The 20,256-nt window shown below is 50.0% G+C and overlaps 1 protein-coding gene across 3 annotated transcripts in view; it reads left to right on the top strand.

Annotated features, from left to right (window-relative positions):
• Window positions 1-13,604, top strand: part of WASF2 (WASP family member 2) — a 74,939-nt gene extending 61,335 nt beyond the window's left edge. For all 3 annotated transcript variants that reach the window (XM_040466381.1, XM_040466392.1, XM_040466388.1), the window contains exons 4-9: window positions 114-267; window positions 2,419-2,536; window positions 3,561-3,691; window positions 5,782-5,937; window positions 7,566-8,080; window positions 9,506-13,604. In XM_040466381.1, coding sequence (XP_040322315.1) covers window positions 114-267; window positions 2,419-2,536; window positions 3,561-3,691; window positions 5,782-5,937; window positions 7,566-8,080; window positions 9,506-9,663 — 1,232 coding nt within the window. In that variant the 3' untranslated portion in view covers window positions 9,664-13,604. The remainder of the gene's footprint in view (window positions 1-113; window positions 268-2,418; window positions 2,537-3,560; window positions 3,692-5,781; window positions 5,938-7,565; window positions 8,081-9,505) is intronic.
• The last annotated feature ends 6,652 nt before the right edge of the window (window positions 13,605-20,256 follow it).

The raw sequence follows: 20,256 nt of genomic DNA, 5'->3' as shown, positions 1-20,256 counted from the left end.
GCAGACAGCCGCAGCCAAGAAACGCAGCAGCTGAGGCCTCTCAGACTGGTGTGACTCAGTGTTTGCTCAAATAGCCTGTCGTCCATTTTCTAATGCCTTCCATCTTCTCTCAGTGTCACTGCAAGGAATCAACACCCGAAAGGCCTTCAGAAGCTCTACCATTCAAGACCAGAAGCTTTTCGACAGAAACTCTCTCCCAGTACCTGTCTTAGAAACATATAACACCTGTGATACTCCTCCACCTCTCAACAATCTTACCCCTTACAGGTAACCTGGCTGGTTCCTCCCTTTTTCAACCTGTGGTTAACAGCACTAGAGTGTTTTTTTATTTAAAGATGTTTACATCAGAGGATTGTGTCAAAAAGCTTACTACCTACCCCAGAGTTGTTTGTGGCAGCAGAAGCTAATATTTACCATATAAACACTTGTCACTTATTATTGTTTGGTTTCTGAAATTCATAGTAAATATAATATGTATTGAAAGTTTGCCATAACATTGCATGCTGCAGAGTTTAATTTGGTGTAAGCCAGGTCCACCTTGGATTCTGTCCAAGGAATTTAGTTATTATAGAACCAAAAGGACTTTGTTACAAGGCAGTCCTAGAGCATGCGTCCCAGGGGCAGCATTCTAGCAAGGCTCCCACTTACTCAGAAACCACTAGATTACCAGATGTTTGGGTGTGTTAGTGGGGCTAGCTTTGTGGACTGGCTGCTCTGGGCCCTGAGGGTCCTTCAGAGCTTAAGGAATAATTGGCATCCTTCCAAATGAGTGTCTTTACTTTGTTTAGAACATCCTTTCGACACTCCCCTCTGCAAAGACCTATGCTGCTGCAGCTAAACTTGAGAAAGAAGGTAGCCTTATAGACAGCTTAAAGCCCTTCCCCCCTCCAGTGGTCTGTAGTGTGATCATCCTGCAAAAAACCACTGAGCAGGGGCAGAAAGCGAATATTTATCTTGCTTGTATCCATAAATATCTTTGGAACAGGTAAAAAGTAATTACAGATAGCTGGAGGCAGATGTCTTCTGTGAGACATGGGTATACTGCAAAGTAGAATGTGTGTGTGAAACTCAAGGACACCCACCTGATCCAGGGAGCCTGGAATAGGAGCATGGTAGCTATTCACACAGGATAAAAGTACATAGCATCTATCCTGCATTATTACTGCGTAAAATTATCTTTGCACCTTGGCTTTCAAGGGGGCTAGCTGGCAGAGCAGGGCAGAGATTTGACTCTGTAGCCTCCATCATTTATCAAGTTGGATTTGGGCAGAGGGGTTTCAGGGCAAGAAGGGAGTGTACACCTGATATTGAAGGGAGTATGACATACGACAAAGGGCTTGTGTGATAGGATAGGGTAAACAAATGATATTAAGACACGTTTATTTTCCAGTTAATGGTATTTTCTTAGTTATCATTCTCCTCTCAATTATCTAGATTTGGCCTAACAGAAATGAGCAATGGTGTAGCTAACTCAGAATAAGATTTAATATAAAAATCATTAGTGTTTGATTTGGAAATGCTTTCTGTGTGTTGTGACAGGATTGGAGGCCAGGGAATGGAATTGCCTTTCTAATTCTTTTTAGTTTAGAATAGTGCTAAAATAAATGTCCACCCCTACCTAGCACATACTTTTTAGAAAGTGAGAGAGACTTAGTCATGCCAAAGTGCAGGATTCCAACCAGGAGCATCAAGTCTGGCAGGTAACCCTTACGTGGACACTCAGTAGCTCTCTCTGTACTTCTGTCACAGCCACTAAAAGATGGTAATTCAATCTTATAAAACAGCTGGCCATGTGTTTTCACTGGGGCCCCCTTGTGGTTGGGGGGTTGGGTGGGGGGTGCTGAGCTATTCTAGAAGGGAGCAAGAAGGTGGATTGCTGTGGTTACCTGTTTTTACAGAGGAATAACAGCTGCACACATAAATGCTTTCATGTATATATATGTATACATAATGTACACATGTGAACCTGCACATATGTGCATAGGTTTCATGTGGGTGGGAAGCCACTAATGCTTCCTAGAGAGTGCTGGGGAATTGGTGGGGGAAGGGGAACCAATGGCAGAAATCCCCTCTGGTGTGCCAGGATATCAGGATGTCCTCAGGGGGATGTCTGTAGCAATGCAGATCATTAGAAATAATCAGGATCCCTGCTGCTCTAGCCCATTCTTGCCCTGACCATGCAAATTCCTCTATCAGGAATTGAAAGTAAGGCTAAGTTTCTTAAAAAGCCAGATAAATAAAGAGGCGCCATTCAGGGGGCATTGGAATGCTGGTGTGGAAGAGGAAATATGCAGTCGATTTGAATGACTTCTTGATTCCTCAGTGTAAAAACTGCTAACTGGTAGGTATTTGGAATATTGGATTTGGTTGGGAGCTCATCTGTCTACTGACAGCTACTTGTCTTCATTTCTATCCCAGGGACGATGGGAAAGAGGCACTCAAATTCTACACAGACCCTTCGTACTTCTTTGATCTTTGGAAGGAGAAGATGCTGCAGGACACCAAGGATATCATGAAAGAGAAGAGAAAGCATAGGGTGAGGGGAAAGGGGCCTCTGTTCTACACATCAGTAGGCACGATTGTGGAGGGGGGATAAAAAGGAAGCCAGTCTTATATGAAGTAATCATTCCAAGTGGCTGCTTGCTTGGATGCCAGGTGAAACTCTTTAAAAAATGTGTCCACTCCAAGCACAACCAAGATGAAAGTATAAATCACACCAAAAATGTGTTTGTTCCCCCTAGCGCTATTAACAATTGAGTATATTCAGGCTGAGTTTTAGAAATTGACTTTTCTATTCACCATTTATTTCTCTTGCAATTTGCACCTGACTCTGCTGGACACTCAAGCTAGGCTAGTCCCTTCCCCGCCAGTTTTGCAGCTCATTTCTCAGAGATCAGCACAGGGCCCTACAGTGTTTGATTTACAAACAGGAACAGTTTAACACCTTCACTACTGGTTCGGTAGGGTGGGGTGAAGGCATAGACTTAGTTTTGGGAGGTGCTCCCTTCCCCCTAGACCTCCAGTGATGCGTGTAAGCATATGACCTACCGGTGGCAACCTCACAATCCCATTAGCATGTCTGCCGGGAGGCCCAAGAGAGTGCCAGGGGCTAGTGCAGCTGCACGGGCTGAGGAATTCTGCCTTGGTTGTTTTATTTTGTTTTGTTAACTATTTCCTTATATCTGTCCCAGATATTTACGGCTGTTATTACTCCTCATCTCTGTTGACTGACCTTTGTGGCAGAGCGAGTAACAAATAGCTTTTTTACTAACCTCCTAACAATTAGAGCTGCTCAGAAACATCAATGAGCTACCCAAAGAGGTAGTGATTTTCCTATCTGTAGAGGTGTCTGAGTGTGGGATTGAGTGAATGTGTTTGACTTTGGGGGGTGGTTTGGACTAGATGACTCTAGGTCATTCCCAAACGAGTAATTCTATAAATTCTCTAGTTACCGTGTGTTGTCCAGGCAAATCATCTCTTTGCATCCATGAAACCTGGTGGAATTTTAATGAACTTTGGAAAATGTTTTACAAAGGCTTTTCTGTTTCTTATCCTTATAGAAAGAAAAGAAAGATAATCCAAATCGAGGGAATGTAAATCCACGTAAAATCAAGACACGTAAGGAAGAGTGGGAGAAAATGAAGATGGGACAAGAATTTGTGGAATCCAAAGAAAAGCTGGGGCCTTCTGGGTATGTGATGCTTTCGTACTATTGGTAGCATTCTTTGAAGGGCCTGGGACCTGGGGGCAACAGCCTAACAGCTCTGGTGTGACCCCTTTCACACCCCTCTGAAGTCTGGCCGTGTGGCATAGATCAATACCACTGTTAATCAGCTACCTTAAAGCGCATCCATCTGGTGATTAAAATTTGCTAAATAAACAAGAGACGCAGCAGTTTAAATGAAGTGACTGTAGTAGTCTGGAAAAGAAAGCCCATGGCTTCTAGTGCCCTTGCTCTGCCAGACACTAGTATGTCTGTGGGCCTCAAAGAAAAGACTGGAAAGAGAAGAAAAGTGGTCTTGGGAGCCCTTTGCCTCCACAGCTTTGATTTGAAGGTCATGCCTAAGGGCTGGGCATTTCACAGGAGCGGAGAGGGCCAGGCAGAGGATTTGTGCACATCACCAAAGCAACTTTTCAGTCAGCCTTTGTCAGTCTCGGGAGAGAGGCTGGCCAAGGGACTGAAAGCAGACCTCAGAGACAGTGTGGGAAAGGTCGCTTGGCCAGTATTGAGGCTATATATCTCCATGGGGAAATAGTAGATGTCAGTCTGACCCATTTCCCAATACCAAATCACACTGGAGGTTTAAAAGGAAAAAAATGGTTTTAGAGCTTGGTTTGATGCTTATCCTGATGTCCGACCTGTGTGACATTCAAAGCCAAGTTACCACGACTGCTTGGCATGAATGTTGCCCTGGTTTTTCCTCTAAATACATTGCGTCCTGGCTGTCGGAGAACGATGCCAGCCCATGCCGGGTGTCTAGGAATGATAAAAGGAAAGAGTTGAGTTGTTCTTGCTTTTAGGAATAACTCTACCATGAAAATCTTGACTTTTGAAAATCTTGACGCTTCTGACACTTGTTCTTCCTGGATTAAGAGATTTGTTTTAAAGAGTGATGAAGGTGGTGAGAGAAAAAATGAACCTTTCTACAGGGAGATCAGCCCTGAGGGCACCTTTCTTACCTTCAACTCCAAGTAAAAGGGGCCATTTTGTTCCGTGGTCCCATCTTGTTCAGTCAGGCCTTGTCTCAGGTTCTGGGACTCGAAGGCCAGAATCTTGCATGTTCAGAATGCCAACGATTACGTGTTTGCTTTTTGTTGTTTTTGTGGGTGTGGAATGGGGCTGGTGAAAACAAGGACTTTGCCTCCCATTTTCCTCTTGTCCAAGAAGTTTGGGATCAGGCCACATGGCTGGCCTACCTGGATATGCTTGTTGGGGAACCTATAAAGAGATGTGCCAAGCCTACAGAGGTCCGGGCTTTGGGGATTTTCTGCATCAGAGCATCATTTGATTTGTTAGTTCTCTTCAACTCTCTTCTCCTGGAGTCTGTTTGCAATGAGTTCTTTAGAACCCAACAGGGGTGGAGAGAAGGGGGAGGTGGAGCGGAACCAACCATATTTTGCTAGCTGCTAGTTGGTGTATTTATGCTCATTTGGAGGTTTGTTGTTCACCCAAGGCCCAGTGCTCTGGGGGACAGGTTTTCATGAGGCACAGGCCCTAGCACCTTACTTAAATTGGCAGCTCGTTGTGTTGGATAAGAGACCTGGCAGGGAGACCGAGTCTAGCTACCACACAGCAACTTGCATTTGTCCTCAGCTTGGTTTTGCAATCAAATGCCTCCTTGGCCTTTGAGTACTCCAGAGGCTTGCTGACCTCCAAATGAGGCTGTGTGCCAGTCACGTGTTTACAGCTCACTAGCCTTGGGGCTTGGCTTTGCCCTTTGCCCCAAGACAGACTTTGGGATTTGGGTATAGGCTGCTCTTAACATTTGGGAGAGAATTTAAAACAACTGCTTGGTTTGCCAAAGCCAACCAGCACTGGGAAAGGAACGGCATGGTTTTGATTATCTGAGTTGGGAGACATTTAACAATAGAATTTAGTCCTAAATTTTAATCCAGAATTTAGTCCTAAAATTAAATTTCAGAATTTTATGTGGAATTTTACTCTTTCTTTCTTCCTAATAGCTTTTGTATCAAATGCATTTTGGTGGAGTTGCTTAAAAAAGCATGAGCGTATCAGTCACACTTTTTAAATGACTGTTTCGGCATTGGGTTCATTGTCAGGTATCCGCCCACCTTGGTGTACCAGAATGGCAGTATTGGCTCTGTTGAAAATATGGATGGAAGCAGCTACCCACCACCACCGCAGTCAGATTCCACTTCTCCACCTTCTCCTTCCTTCTCTGAGGACAGCTTGCCTCCCCCACCCGTAGAATTCAGGTAAATGATGCTATCTCTTCTGTCTACTTTGAGTGGTTACATACTCAAGAACAAAATATGTGTTCCTTAGGGTGCCTGAATAGGCTCAGTCTGTAGAGCATGCAACTCTTGATCTCGGGGTTGTGAATTCGAGCCCCATCTTGGGTATAGAGATTACTTTAAAAAATAAAATCTTGGGGCACCTGGGTAGCTCTGTCAGTTAAGCGTCTGACTTCGGCTCAGGTCACGATCTCACGGTTTGTGAGTTTGAGCTCTACGTCAGGCTCTGTGCTAAGAGTCTGTGTCTCCCCTCTCTCTTCCCCTCCCATGCTCATGCTCTGTCTCTCTCTGTCTCTCAAAAATAAATAAATGTTAAAAAAAAGTTTTTTTAAGAAAAAAAATAATAAAATCTTAAAAAAAAAAAAAAAAAAGACGACGAGGGATGCCTAGGTGGCTCAGTCAGTTAAGTATCTGACTCTTGGTTTCGGGTTAGGTCATAATCTCCCGGTTTGTGAGATCAAGTGCCACGTTGGGCTCTGTGCAGACAGCATAGAGTCTGCTTGGGATTCTTTCTCTCCTCTTTCTTTGCCCCTCCCTCTCTTGCTCACGTGTGCTCGCTCGCTCTCTCAGAGTAAATCAACTTTTTTTTTTTTTTTTTTTTTAAGTACAAAATGTGTGTTCCAAATCCAGGCCAGGACCAGTAAAATAACTTCAGTGAAGTCTGTCTAGATAATAGAAATGATTAACATTTTTTTAAGTGTTTGTTAGGGGCCAGCCGTTATGCCAAACACCTTCTATGTTGCCTAATCCTCACAACAATCATCCTGAGCTAGGTACCCATTTTACAGATGAGTGAATGGTAAGGCACAAAGAGGTCAGTGAACTTACCTAAGGTTGCACAGCAGAGCCATGATTGGAAAGCAGGTCATTCTGCCTGCAGAGCCTATATTCTTAACTGTTTAGCTATACTGGAACAGATAGAGATCACCAACTTATCTTTTACTTTTTTTACTTAGCTTCAATTCAGTGTGAGTTAAATGAGTGGCACATTCATTTCCCATCTCTGCTGACCCTCAGATCCTCATCCCTGTCAGGTTTTTCCACATGAACGCTGGAGGTACATTTGCCTAAATCTGTACCCTGCTCAGATTGGTCAGCTTGGCTTGGGTTTCCTGCCCTCACAAGATCTGGTGAATGACAGTAGCCTGAGGAATAGAGCCCAGTGAGTGGGTGTTGTTTTAGATTTCTTTTGCATGCCTTCTTGGTCCCCAGCTCTAGGATTAAACAGACTCTTCCTCCTAGAAGAGGGTTCAGGAGGGTGCCTTCCCTTGGAAAGCTGAAAGGTTTGAGGAGGACCTAAGAGATGACCTTGGCTAACCCTTACCTGGTAGAGGAATCCTAGTCTACTTCTTTCAAATAGTTATTCTCAATTTCTGCTTATATTCCTCTGTTGATGAAAGCTCATTACATTACCAGGCTGCCCCATTGCAGTGTTGGTTTGTTCTGACCATTCTCAGGTTTTTCTTTCTATTTGAGTTAAAATGAAATAATAGTCAACTGAAATGAACCTAGGCTCGTATATAAGCTTAATTAGAGGTGGATGTTCACATGCTGAGAGTGATGATGGGTCTCTTTCTGTGTCCTTTTAGCTGCCCCACAGACAGCAACCAAAGAGGGTCCGGTTTAGCTGGACCCAAAAGATCCAGTGTGGTCAGCCCAAGCCATCCACCACCAGCGCCTCCTCTGGGCTCTCCTCCAGGCTCCAAACCCGGGTTTGCTCCACCACCTGCTCCTCCACCTCCACCTCCAGTGATGGGCGTTCCACCCCCACCACCGCCTGGAGGATTTGGGTCTCCGGGGACCCCACCACCACCTTCACCCCCATCTTTCCCACCTCACCCCAATTTTGCTGCCCCTCCGCCTCCTCCCCCACCGCCCGCAGCTGACTACCCGACTCTGCCACCACCTCCCTTGTCCCAACCAGTGATAGGCGCACCTCCTCCTCCCCCTCCTCCCCCTCCTCCGGGGCCCCCTCCTCTCCCTTTCAGTGGTGTGGATGACCAGCCTGTTGCACCCCCACCACTTGCCGATGCCACCAAGCCTAAGTCCTCCTTGCCTCCTGTGAGCGATGCCCGCAGTGACTTACTTTCAGCCATACGTCAAGGTAATTCCCAGTGCTGGGTCCGGGGCCATGAAGTCTTGTCTTTCTGCAGCCGGGATGACTGATTGGAGGGTGGGCTAGGGGTTCTGTGCCCTTCCCAGGAAATAGCTTTCATTAGGTAGGGAGGGATTGGGAGGGACCTCAGGCTTTAGATCAGCCTAAAGAAAGGTTTCGCTCTGAAAATAGCAGAGATTTAGATTTCTTTCCACCTTGGTGTGAAGTAAAGGATTCTTGGGGCACCTGGTACTCTACCAAGTCAGTAGAGCATCCAACTCTTGTTCCCAGGGTCGTTGAGTTTGAGTCCACGTTGGGTGTGGAGCCTATTAAAAAATTAAAAACTAGGGGCGCCTGGGTGGCTCAGTTGGTTAAGCGTCCAACTTCGGCTCAGGTCATGATCTCACGGTCCGTGAGTTCGAGCCCCGCATCGGGCTCTGTGCTGACAGCTCAGAGCCTGGAGCCTGTTTCAGATTCTGTGTCTCCCTCTCTCTCTGCCCCTCCCCTGTTCATGCTCTCTCTCTGTCTCAAAAATAAATAAACGTTAAAAAAAAATTTTTTTTTTTTAATTAAAAACTAAAGGATTCTTAGGGTTCCTAGACTGACTTAGAAGAGCATGTGACTCTTGATATATCGGGGTCGTGAAAATAAGTAATGTGTTCTTAACTTGGGGTCTTTGAACTCCTTGAAAATACATGCTTTGCATGTGTTTGCATTCATTTTGTGCCCCGGAAAAAAACAAGCATCACTACTCCCTAGGAGGTACTTCTCTGGCCAGACTCCATCATGGCCCTCTCCTCCACTTTTGTGCCTTTCACATCCTTCTTTCCTTCTCTCTTTCCCCCTTTCTCACCCTGTCCTTCTCCCCTTTTTCTCCTATCCCCTCTCTCTTTGTCTCCTTCCCCACCTTTCTGTGCTCCCTCATCATCATCTGACCCTTGTGGAGCATTTATTCTCTTTCTGTCAGAGGTCAAGTCTGGTCCCTAGGGGTTAGAGGGGTTTCTTCTGTGTGTGAGCCTCCTGGAACTGAAGGATTGTCTGGAGGAGACAAGTTGGGGCAGCTGAGCTCCGTGATAATCGATGAACTGAGCAGACTGAGTGCCCACTTGGTGCGGTATGGTGGCCACTCCCCACTCAGAGCCTCTTGAAAGTACCGTCCTCACCAGCCTGACAGCATGGAAACTGGAAAGGATGGCAGCCTTCCTCTCCAACATGCCTACAGCACTAGGGCCAGAATTGTATAAACCCTCATTGTCTTTTCTTGCTTCCCCCTTTCTCTCTTTGCTCTTCCAGAGGATTTTTTTTCTTTCCCCTTTCCCCATACTTCACCCACCAGTAGCCACTCCCCCTTCCTCAGTCCTGTGTGGATTCTGAGACCTACTCACCTTCTGAACCCTTCTTTCTCTCCTTCTCTCTGTCTCTCTCTCTCACCAGGCTTTCAGCTGCGAAAGGTTGAGGAGCAGCAGGAACAAGAGAAGCGGGATGTTGTGGGCAACGATGTGGCCACCATCTTGTCACGTCGAATTGCTGTGGAGTACAGTGACTCGGAAGACGATTCCTCTGAGTTTGATGAGGACGACTGGTCGGATTAACTCTTTCTGCCTGCTCTCCCACCTCCTTTTTCTTTCCTGCTGCTGCCTTCTTTGATGCCTATCCCAATAGTCCTGTGGGGGGAAAGAGGGAGGAAAAAACAATTTCAAGGGGCCAAAGCCTTTTCTGAAGCAACCAAAGATATATCCAAGTGCTTCCTCCAAATCAACATATATTTTCCCGTCTCCCCATAGTCAGGCCCCGTGGGGCTCCTGAGGTTCAGTAGCTGAGATGTTCCCTCTTCCCTTCAAGTGACTGTTGCATATTGAAGAGAAGGAAAAACTCCAGAGCAGATCCCTTTGATTGGGCTTAGATTGGAGTTGGTGCCTTCCCCTAGGAGCCATTTTCAACTGTGGTCTTCTTCCAGAACCCTTACCCTTACCTTTGAATAATACGAGCCATCTTCTGGTCCTAATGCCTGCATGGACATGGCCAGCCCCTTTTCCCATGCACTGAGAGGGCAGAGCAGGCCACACGTCCTAGCAGCCAGACTGTCTGCCACACCTTTTTGCCCTGGTGAGCAGGGTGAGCTACCTTTTACTAAGCTATCTCTATGTCTGGATGCCCTTTATGCTAGGAGCCATCAGGCCCTAAGGAGCATCTCCCCATCTGCCCAGAAATTGTGCCTTTCTAAAGGCTGAAGTTGTCGCCTCCCTCCCAGGCTCCCTCTCCAGAGTGTGGTGTCCAGGTGTCCCTTAAATGTCCTTCCCTCACTACCAGGTGCATTAGGCACCACAGCCCAGCTCAGACCTCTAATATCCATGACCAAACTAGCCCCAACACACTGGTGTATGGACCTCTGCTAGCTGTCAGGAATCAAGCTTAGAGACTCAGAGTTGCAGGACTGAAAGAATGGTAAACTCCTTGAATCCTGCCCTCTTGATGATGCTGAAATCTGGACACGGGAAATGACTTGCTCCAGGTCACACAGATGATTGGTGACAGAACTGGAGCCCAGAGTTCCTCATTCCAAGTCACCTGTGTCTTCTGGAACCAAGTAGGGGGTACTTGCTGGAGTCTAGGCAGAGCAGTCTTGGCTCTGTGCTACTCCAGACCTTACCCCATAGGTGGGGGTCCCAGTAGGAGGGCTCAGAGCCAGTGCCAGGCCTGTCAGTGCTGCTCAGACCCTTATAGCCTTACAATTCTTTGCTTCCCCTTTACTATCACCATAGAACCACATGGCCTTGGGAGCCATCCTTCTGGGGGACCAGAGGTAGTGAGAGAAGGAAGGGGTAGGCAGCTTTGACAGGTGCTGTTTTCAATTCCTCTGCAACTCGTCCCCTTTTTATTTCCCCAATTTAAGCATAGCTTCTGCCAGCTGTAGAAACTTCAGTCCCTCAGGCTGGCGGCTGCCGCAGGTAGCTGCCTAGGGGGGCCTGGCAGCCTTGAGGAGGGCTGAAAGGCAGAGGGGCTCTGGGTCTTGTTTCCAGCTCCCTCCTCACTGCGTGCAGTGATGTTCCCTCCCTCGCTCCCCCTCTTTCCAGAGCTAATACACAGGTGCTATTATTCAGAAAAAAACTGGTCAGCTTTGGCCAACAGTGAGGTTTCTTCTCTTCTGCCCTAACTATTGTGTAGCCTCTTATGCTGAAACTGGCTTCTCCTGGCTTCTCCAGCTTTCAGAGCCCTGAAACAAAGAGAAACAGGATCTGTCTCTACCCAGCACAGCAAATGGTTGTAGTAATTGCCAAAGCCCTCATAAACCCCTCCGGCTTGAGGAGAGTGTAATCACGGGTACTACCGCTGTGCCCTGGCTGGATGCTCCCCCTCTGCCTTCTTTCCTTGAACTCTGGCGTGGTGACTGAGCCAGTAGGGACCAGCATGCCCTCCTGCTGGGGCCGCTCCAGAATAGACCCTCCTCGCCCTCCCCAGATCAGGTGTCTGCGGCACAGGTCTGGCACCCTGCTACAGTGCTGAGCATACCAAGCTGTGTGTGCCTCCGCCTTGCTTCCCCCCTTGCACTTTGGAAGCTGAAGGTGCTTTCTTCAGAACCCTAAAATGGCTGTTGAAGGTGCCCCTGGCTGCAGCCCAGCAGTGGCTGGAGGGAGAGGCAGGTGGAGGGCAGTGGTTTTCCCAAATAGGAGTCCTGGGGCCTGGCCAGGCCAGGGTTCGGGCCTAATGGCTTTGACTAAATTACCCCCATCCCCCTCCTTTCCGGAAAAGGGGGAGCCAGCGCCACTTGCTATCATTCTGCTCTGACCTTGAAGGGGGCGGTGTTGGCCTGGCTTCTGGAATGGACACAATCCGCCCTGGAAAGGGCTGGGGGCAGGAGCGGGGGTGGGGGGGTTGGGGGGGCACTGCCTGCGGAAGGTAGGATTAGATCATTAGCTCAGTGACCTCCTAGGGTTTCGATGTGCTGTGTTCTCATCCTACAGCTGGTTTGGTAATGATCTGCAAGTCCCGGAGAGCAACAGCACAGCTCTGCCTGACGCTCTCATTAAAATCTATGCAGCCAAGCTCTGTGCTTTGTAGCAGCCGGCCTTGCGAAGCCTCCTCAGCTCTGGGGGCTGGGGACCCAGTCAGCCGAGAGGCCCTCTGGGCTCTATTTATGCATATGCGCACCCCCCCACCCCCCCCACCCCCCAAAAAAACCCAACTTCTTTAAACCCAGAGCCCTTTAAGATGATAAAGGACCCTGTGCAGGTAATTGTGTGTCTTTGGAATCCTGTAATTGTAGAATGCAAAGTTTAGTGATTATTTAAACTGGGCCAAGGCTGGTAGGAGTATGGAGCAATGGCTCATAAGGACTCTTAAGCTCTGAAGCCAAGGAGCCACCTCCCTTCCCTGGCCTGCCCAGCCCAGGGGACCTGCCCCCATTCCTGTGGCCCAGGGACCCAGCTTCCATTCAGCAGTGTCAGAAGTGACTTGTGGCTTTGCCATGCTTGTGAGATGACTACATTCCAAAGGAGCAGCTACCGGGAGGGGGTAGGCTCTGCAGTCCCTTGGAGGGCTCAGAGCAGCTGGCCCAAGCTCCAGCTCGCCTCCAACGGAAGCTCAAGCGCCCTCAGAAACGACCCTGGCCAATGTCACCGCAGAGCCGAGGCGGTGTTGTCAGGGCTAATGTGAAATCTCTTCCCGTGGCGCCGATCCTCCGGCTCTGCAGCGCCAGCTTGGACAGATTGAGGTCTCTGTGGCTTTGGTGACCCTGCTTAAGCATTCCCACCGTGTCCCAGCTCGGCTCTCTGCCTGCCTCCCTCTGCAGCCCCCCTCACCTGACCTCAGGGCCTGGGGAGGGGACCAGTGCCCGAGGGCAAGGGGCTTTTGCTCCAGAGAAGTGTCAGGCTTCCTGGGGGCATCAGGCTTTGAGCTCTACTGGGGTCCTGCATACCTGGGACCAGGTTTCGCTAGGAGATTGTGCCTCATATTGTGTCTCAGTGAGGGCTAGGGAACAATTCTGTTATTGTATTAACTTAACTCAGTTAACTCACTTGAGAAACTAACCAATTTTTACTTTCTGTCTAGAATGATGTACATGTAGGAGAGTGAGCTGTAAAGCTCCCAAAGTGCCTTGTTTTCTCTGATATAAATATATTTATAAGGACCTATTCCAGTGGATTCTTGGGTATGTTTGCCACATCGATTTTTAGGGAGTGGGCCTATAACATTGGAGGGAAATGGTCTGGAAATGGGTCCCTTTCCCCTGAGGGTGGGAAAGGAGATTCAGTTAGAGATCTGTGAGGGTGAGGTTAAACCAAGCCCCTGAGGTGACCCTTTCCTCTTCGCTGTACTCCTCCTCTTAGGCCCTTAGGAGGATGTCCTGTTTTTTTTTTTTAAAGCCCCGTGGCTCCAAGCCTGGCCTCATTTGTTTCCCTGCCAGGCTCATGTGTGGACCACATTAGCACCCCCATGACCTGAGGATTCCATGTAACAATTTTATATATACGTGCGAATATGTAAATGCCGACATTTTAAATAATTTGATAAAGTCTTTGTAGCTACTCAGCCACCTTTGGTGTGTGTGCGTGTGTCTGTCTATGTGCACGTCTCTCTGTTTCTAATGGGAAAAGTGATTGGAAGGGGACAACATTGAATGCCACAGGTGGCGACCAGAGCTCTGGAGGGAAGTCTAGTGTGGGTGGGCTCCAGGAGCAGGAGGCCTCTGGTTCTGGATGGTATACCCTGTGTGGGAGGTGGAGATGAAGGGCGGAAACCATTCTGGTTTAGAAGGAGACCAGGTTGGGGGACCCAGAAGGCCGGATCCCCAGGCCCTCCTAGCTGGCTGCGGTGGGTGTGTGGGGCCAGGGGGGGAGACCGGCTGTTGGCCAGTTCATCAGGCAGGAGAAGAGCACCGGCTGAATGCTGATACTGCTTCCCAACATCTGGCCGGCATCTTGTCTGCCTCTCAGACCCAAGCAACTTACCTTAAATAGAATGATTTTCAGTGGAATCTGATAAAAAGTTTCGGCTGCCGCACGCCCCTTCTCCCGCCTGGGAAGGCGAAGGGGCTGGGTTTATATTCTGACCCAAAAAAATGACCTACCCAGGAAGCAACGGTTGTTCCGAGCACAGCTGCTGCGGGTGACTGTCCCTGGGGGTAATTTATGGGCAGACACCCAGTCCCAGTCCCGGGCCCCGCAGACTGCAGTGGGGTGGCCCTGGGAGAGGGGTGGGAGCAAGGTTGGTGACGGCTGGTCACGCCTGCTGTTCAGAGAGAGTCACCCACTGGCGTCCCAGGAGAGGGGGCAGAAGTTTTGAATTGTCAGCAACTGCTGCGCCAGCCGCTCTGAGCTCATCGCTGGAGGTGGGGGTGCAGGGGAGGGGGCGCGGGAGCCAGCTCGCCCCGGCGGAGCCCCTCGCTCCACCCTCCTGCTCAGGCCTGTGTTTAGTCAGCACTTGGCTTCCCGAGACCGGTGACTGACAGGCGGCCAGACGCCCGCCCTGGGAGAAGACAAAATGGTGGTGTCGGGAGCCGCCCTTGCTGGGGAATTGGAAGGGAGGAATGTGGTTCTGGGAAGCGGGCGGCCCCAGCTTAAATTCCGGCTCCTCAACTTGGGAGCTGTGACCCCATGCTTCACCTCTTGGGGCTAATCCTGAGAAGAACGAGCATTTGCTAAGTGCCTACTACCTGCTCAGGACTGCGCACGCTTTATTTCAGCCTTACAAGGGAAGGGTCGGTCCCTCGTTGTCCACGTGAGGAAAACAAGTCCAGAGGTTGAGTTGCCTAAGACCGTGTAGCTGGCCAGGAGCAGAGTCACAGTTCAAGCACGGGTCTCTCTTAAGCCAGAGCTCGTGCTCTGTCCACCACGCAACTCTAAGCAGCTTTCAGAACCTCTGCATCTAGAATCATGGTCTCTGGTGTCGTTGGGGGCACGTTAAGGTTTTCTGTTCGGGTCTGCCCCACCCTCTGGTGCCCAGTTTTACAGGTGTTGGCTATTTTTGTTCTTTGGAATCAAGTGGGCTGGGCCGAGGGCCCAACTGTCCCAGATCATAAGAGTTGAAAATACCTTGCCCCCTCAGCTGCCCGGGAACAAAGTGGGTTCCCTAGGTGTGGCCTGGGGCTTCCCACAGACACCGCTCCGTACACGCACGCACACCCGCGAAGGTGCACACGTTTCTGCACAAAGACGTACACACACACAAGACGACACGTATCCACGTGAGTGGGCACACTTGAGAACCCGGGCCCAGGGTCACGTGCGCACGCCGTACAGAGCCCTGCCCTTGTGCAAACAAGGACACAGATCAGCACACGGTTACAGGAACACGTAATAGCAAGCAAACCTCACACGGTCCTCAGGAGCCACCCCTCCCTTCGTGCTGCCTCCGCCAGTTCCTCACTGCCCCCTCCTGGCCGCCCAGTGACCAGGGCAACCTGGCACTATTTCCTGTGACTTCTGCTCTGAGGTGGTTGTCAGCTAGTTCCCTTCTTGATAATGAGGCTGGGAGCAGTTTCAGGTGCTCTGCGTAGACTGTCCCTCAGCCCCAGGAGATGAAGGTGTCTAGAGAGAGGTCTGAAGCTGGAGGACCAAAAAAGAAAGAGGCTTTCACACCCTCAGGAATCCCTCATGGTCGACTTCTCAGTACCTTGGTGGCAGGAGTCCTGCGTGGATACCCCCTCCCACCTCAGCACTCAGCCACTCTGCCCTTAACCTTGCGAACTGTGCAAACACCTGCTCACGCTGGATACATATTTAAAGAGGAGCAGACTTCATGGCTGAGAAGTCAGAGGTCAGGTCTTTTAGCTCCCACCTTGCTGCTCCCTCTCTGGGCCTCAGCTTCCTCACCTATTTAGTGAAGAGTTAAGTTGACCATGATATATGCAAACCTCTCCATCCTGACATCTCACCATGTCTGGAAATAACACCTCTCCCAAACATATGTGCCCAAGTACATCCATAAACACGACCCCATGGATTCTCTAGGCCAGTCCTGGGAGGATTACCAACACAAAACCTTTTAGTGCTGTTTTACAGTTGAGGAAACAAAGCGCAGAGAGACACAGCAACTTGTCCTAAGTCACACAGCAAGTTGGCAGCGGGCATGGAAATAGAATCCTCTTCTTATAGGCCCCAAGCTGCCTACAAGAGAGTAGAACACCCTGGGGGCGCAGACCCAGAGTCCAGGAGATAGGAACAACAGAGACTAAGCCAGAAGCTCTGCTTTTTTTTTTTTTTTTAAGTTTATTTTTTTAGTAATCTCCACCCAATGTGGGGCTTGAACTCACAACCCCAAGATCAAGGAGTCACGTGCTCCACTGACTGAGCCAGCTAGGTGTCCCAGAAGCTCTGCACTTCTGTCTGGAGTCCTGAAGGCTGAGGGGAACCCAGCGGACATTCCAGAGTTAGGCGTTGAGATGGAGACTGGGAAACAGCAACTTGCACCCTGGGTGGGTTCTGCCACCCCCCACCCTACCAGCAGACTGCAAGCCTCAGGCTTCTTCTGCAGAGCTGGAGGAGGCTATATTCGCTAAGGTATGTACACACACGTGAGTGGTGTGCATGCGTGCCTAGGCTCCACAGGCGTGCACTCACATGTAGACGTACATTCATATATGCCTACAAATAGGCATGTGTAACATGTAAGTGTACATGTTTGCAAGTCTGTATACATGTGACTATATTTGTGTGCTTAGGTGAGGTGTGTTTGGATGTACATGTGTAAGTGGTTTCTGTGTATCTGGCAGGTACATTTATGTACGTGTAACATGTTTGCACACGTACTGGGTTTGTTGATGAATGTACTTGGGTATATGCAAATACATGCATTTGTGTAAAAAAGCAGAGTGAATTCTATCCATTCACATGACTGGGGAGTGTATGTAAATGTGTGTGCAGGGAAGGTTTCATGTGACTGTGTACACATGAATCATAGGGGTGCCCTCCCAAGGGAATATGATGTCAGTGTTCACCTAAGCTCTGGCTCCAGCCAGGCACTGGGCTCATAGCACCCCCACCCCACCCCCGCATTCTATTCCCCAGACCCATCCTGCTTGGCCAATTTGCAGCCTCTCGCTCCCAGCTCCCGAGAAGGCCTGCAGCAAAGTCAAGGGGCTGGTGGCCAATTAGCGAGGGGGTTAATCAGGGATCTGGGGACCCCCGGGGGGCGGGAAGCTGAAGGCAGGCATTGGGGTTGGCAGGAGCACTTGCTGCCTGTCATGGGGGTGGGGGAGGGGAGAGATAAGGAGAGGAGGCAGAGCCAGCCTACTGGCTGGAAACTGAGGGTCTGCCTGTGAATTCATGATTGCTGAGCACCGATAGCAGCAGGGAGCCTGTGTGACACTGTGTGCAAAAGGACATATATGCATGCATTCAAGTCCTTGAATGTGGTCCTATATGCAAATGTGTGTACATGACCAGATACCATCAGTATATACATGTGCAGTTTTGTGTCTGTATGTATGTGGGTGTGCAGTGGTGTGCAGATGGGTATGCAAGCATGTCTGGACCCTTGTGCACATGTGTATACAGGGGTAAGTCTGTGTGTATACTCTGTGTGAAGGCATGTACATACACTGAAGTAGGTATATCTGCCTGCAAATGTGCACGTGAAGTCGATTAGCATGTGTGCAGTGATATATCTGTGTGCACACTGTGTATGTACCAGTGTGCAAATACATCTGGGTGTACACGCATGTCTGGATGTATGTGCATATGTGTGTTTGGCCAGGGGCCTGGACCCCCCCATGTGTGCCTGTGTGTGCCCATGTGTGTGTACTCATAGGTCTGCATGTACAACAGGCCTCAGCATGTAGGAAGCTAGGGAACGTGGGGCTGGCGGGCTCCGGGCTCCAGGAGAGAATCTGACAGACGATGAGACTTGCCGCAGCCCCCAGCCCCGGGAGCCTGTTTTCCAGCCCGCGGAAGCTGTGAGCCCGTGAACTCATCTTATATTAATAGCTGCTGTCTCCTCACTTATTGCAGGGAGAGGCGGTCATGGCCCCAGCGGGGGCTCAGCACTCAGGGCTCCTCCCCTCCCCCACACAGGACCTGGGAAGAAGAGGAGGAGAGATGGGCCCTAGGGCCTATCCAAGCAGGAAGGCAGGGCTCTAGACCCCAGCCCTTACCTCCCCCCAATCCTGGGGACTCCCCCTTCTGCTGCCTAGGTCACCCTCCCAAGCCTCTGTGGTAGGGTGGGATCAGGCACCAGGTTGGAAAAGTGTCAGGGGCTTGGAGACACCCCCAAAAAACAAACAGGTACACACATACACACATACAGCCAGGCATGCAGTGCTGAGCAGCTCCAGGCTGAGTACCAGATGAACTGAGGCTGAAAGAGACCTAGAAGGCTTCATTCTGAGAGGACAGGCATGTCCCTTCTCTCAGGGACCCTCAGTTGCAAGGGGACACACAGCCCTGCCTTCGGGGGGCCCCCATGCTGACAAGAGGTCAAGCTCTATAATGTTTACTCGAGAAGTGTGGCAAGGTATGTTGCATAAAGCACATCTTCACGGCCATAGGAGGACGTAGCCAAGGAGGCTTCCTGGGAGGAAGCACAGGGTGGGGGTACAGGGAGGACCTCAGCTGTATCTACAGAATCCCTGGAAGAAGGAGAAGCCAGCCAGTTCCACCTCACACACAGGCTGCAACCCCAGGGGCAGATTCAGATATCCCTCAGGGTGGGCCCAGAGCCCAAGGCAGAGACACCCCAGCTGCAGGCGCCCAGAAATGCCTCAGATCCACCACACAACCACACCCGGATAAACCGAGGAGGACCCCCGGCACGGGGCACCCCCAGGCCCTCCCAGACAAAAAGGCTTAGGCTCTGCTGAGCCCCGGATACCCAAGCTGGGAAGGGGAGGCCAAAGGCCAAGTCTGCCCAGAATAGTATGGGCACCTGGTCTCCTTCTGGTCTCCCCTGGCGGGGCTCCTTGGACATGGGAGAGACAGTAAGGAGGCCCTTCTACACATTGCCCACTCCAGAGGTCTGGGGGGAGTCTGGAGACCCCCAACTTCTCCTCAGCCTGGGGAAAGGGTTCCTTGCCGCAGTTTCTTTGCTTGCCCTTTCTGAGTTGCTCTTGAAACTCACTCCCTTACCCAGGAAAACAAACAGATTTGGAGTCAAACGGACCTGGGTTCAAATCCCAGTTCAACTCTTTACTGTGTGACTTTGAGCAGATCAAATGTCCCCTTCAGTGAGGCCTTTTTTGGGAGCCCTTGTTTACAGAGTACATGTACTCCCTGTGGCCCCCTTTCCTACTTTATTTTTCTCTGCGGATTATTCACTCTCTGACATTGCCAAATCTTAAATTTGTCTCCTTATTACTATCTCCCTGAGCTGAAATTCAAGTTGTCCATAAGGACAGCAGTGAATGAATGAGAGCCTCTACTCTCAGAGCCTCACCTACCTCTTTTGTAAGATGGGAAGAGAGCCATCACCGAAAAGGCCATGGTGATGTGTGAAATGTTTGCACCAAAGCTTGGCATGGGGGAGGTGTTTGCTCAGTGGGGGTCTTTTTCCGGGGACCTTCCAGGAAGGTGGGGAAGGAAAGACTCCACCTGACCTGACGGGACCTCCCTGCTTTGTATTTGCACTGGAGCTGGGTCTGCCCTCCACCAGCTCTGACCCAGCCCCTGTTGGCATGTCCACTCCCCTTGGAGTCCTGTGGCCACTATGGGGAAGGAGCCTTGAATACTTGGCGAGAGAGCTCTGGCCAGAGAAATGGAGAAAGACCTGAGTCCTAGCCTGGAGCAGCTGTGTGGGTTTGAGCAAGTGGTTGTTCTTCTCCAGGCCTCAGTCTCCCCATCTGTACAATGGAGGGGTGTGCTCCGAGGGTCCCATCTCTAGGCTTTGCCTACCTGTGAGGCCTGGGAGGCTGAGAAGCTTCACCAGTCAAGAGCTTCCTCTTTAGCCACACTCCCAAAAACTTGCTCCTGCCTTTGCCTGGTGAACATCTCTTTCTGGTTCCCAAACACCCACGCTCAGGGTCCTGCACACTTAGGTCGTCAAATGCACACAAGGGTACATGTGCACATTTACCATCACTCTCCTTTGGATAGGAAAGAAGCTCTTTCAGCTCCAGAATGACCGTATTCCATCCAACCTCCTCCCAAATGTGGCCTCTGGCCCCGAGAATGAACCCCAATACAAACCAGGCTCGGGAAGGAAGGAGATGAGAGGCTGTTGGCCAATAGAGCACACAGATTGTGGAAATGGATGTT

Source organism: Herpailurus yagouaroundi, unplaced genomic scaffold, assembly GCF_014898765.1.
Source record: "Herpailurus yagouaroundi ecotype Mexico unplaced genomic scaffold, PumYag 77, whole genome shotgun sequence".
NCBI classification, from domain to species: domain Eukaryota; kingdom Metazoa; phylum Chordata; class Mammalia; order Carnivora; family Felidae; genus Herpailurus; species Herpailurus yagouaroundi.
Note: the sequence above shows the minus strand (reverse complement) of the source record. Positions and strands in the feature narration are given on the sequence as shown.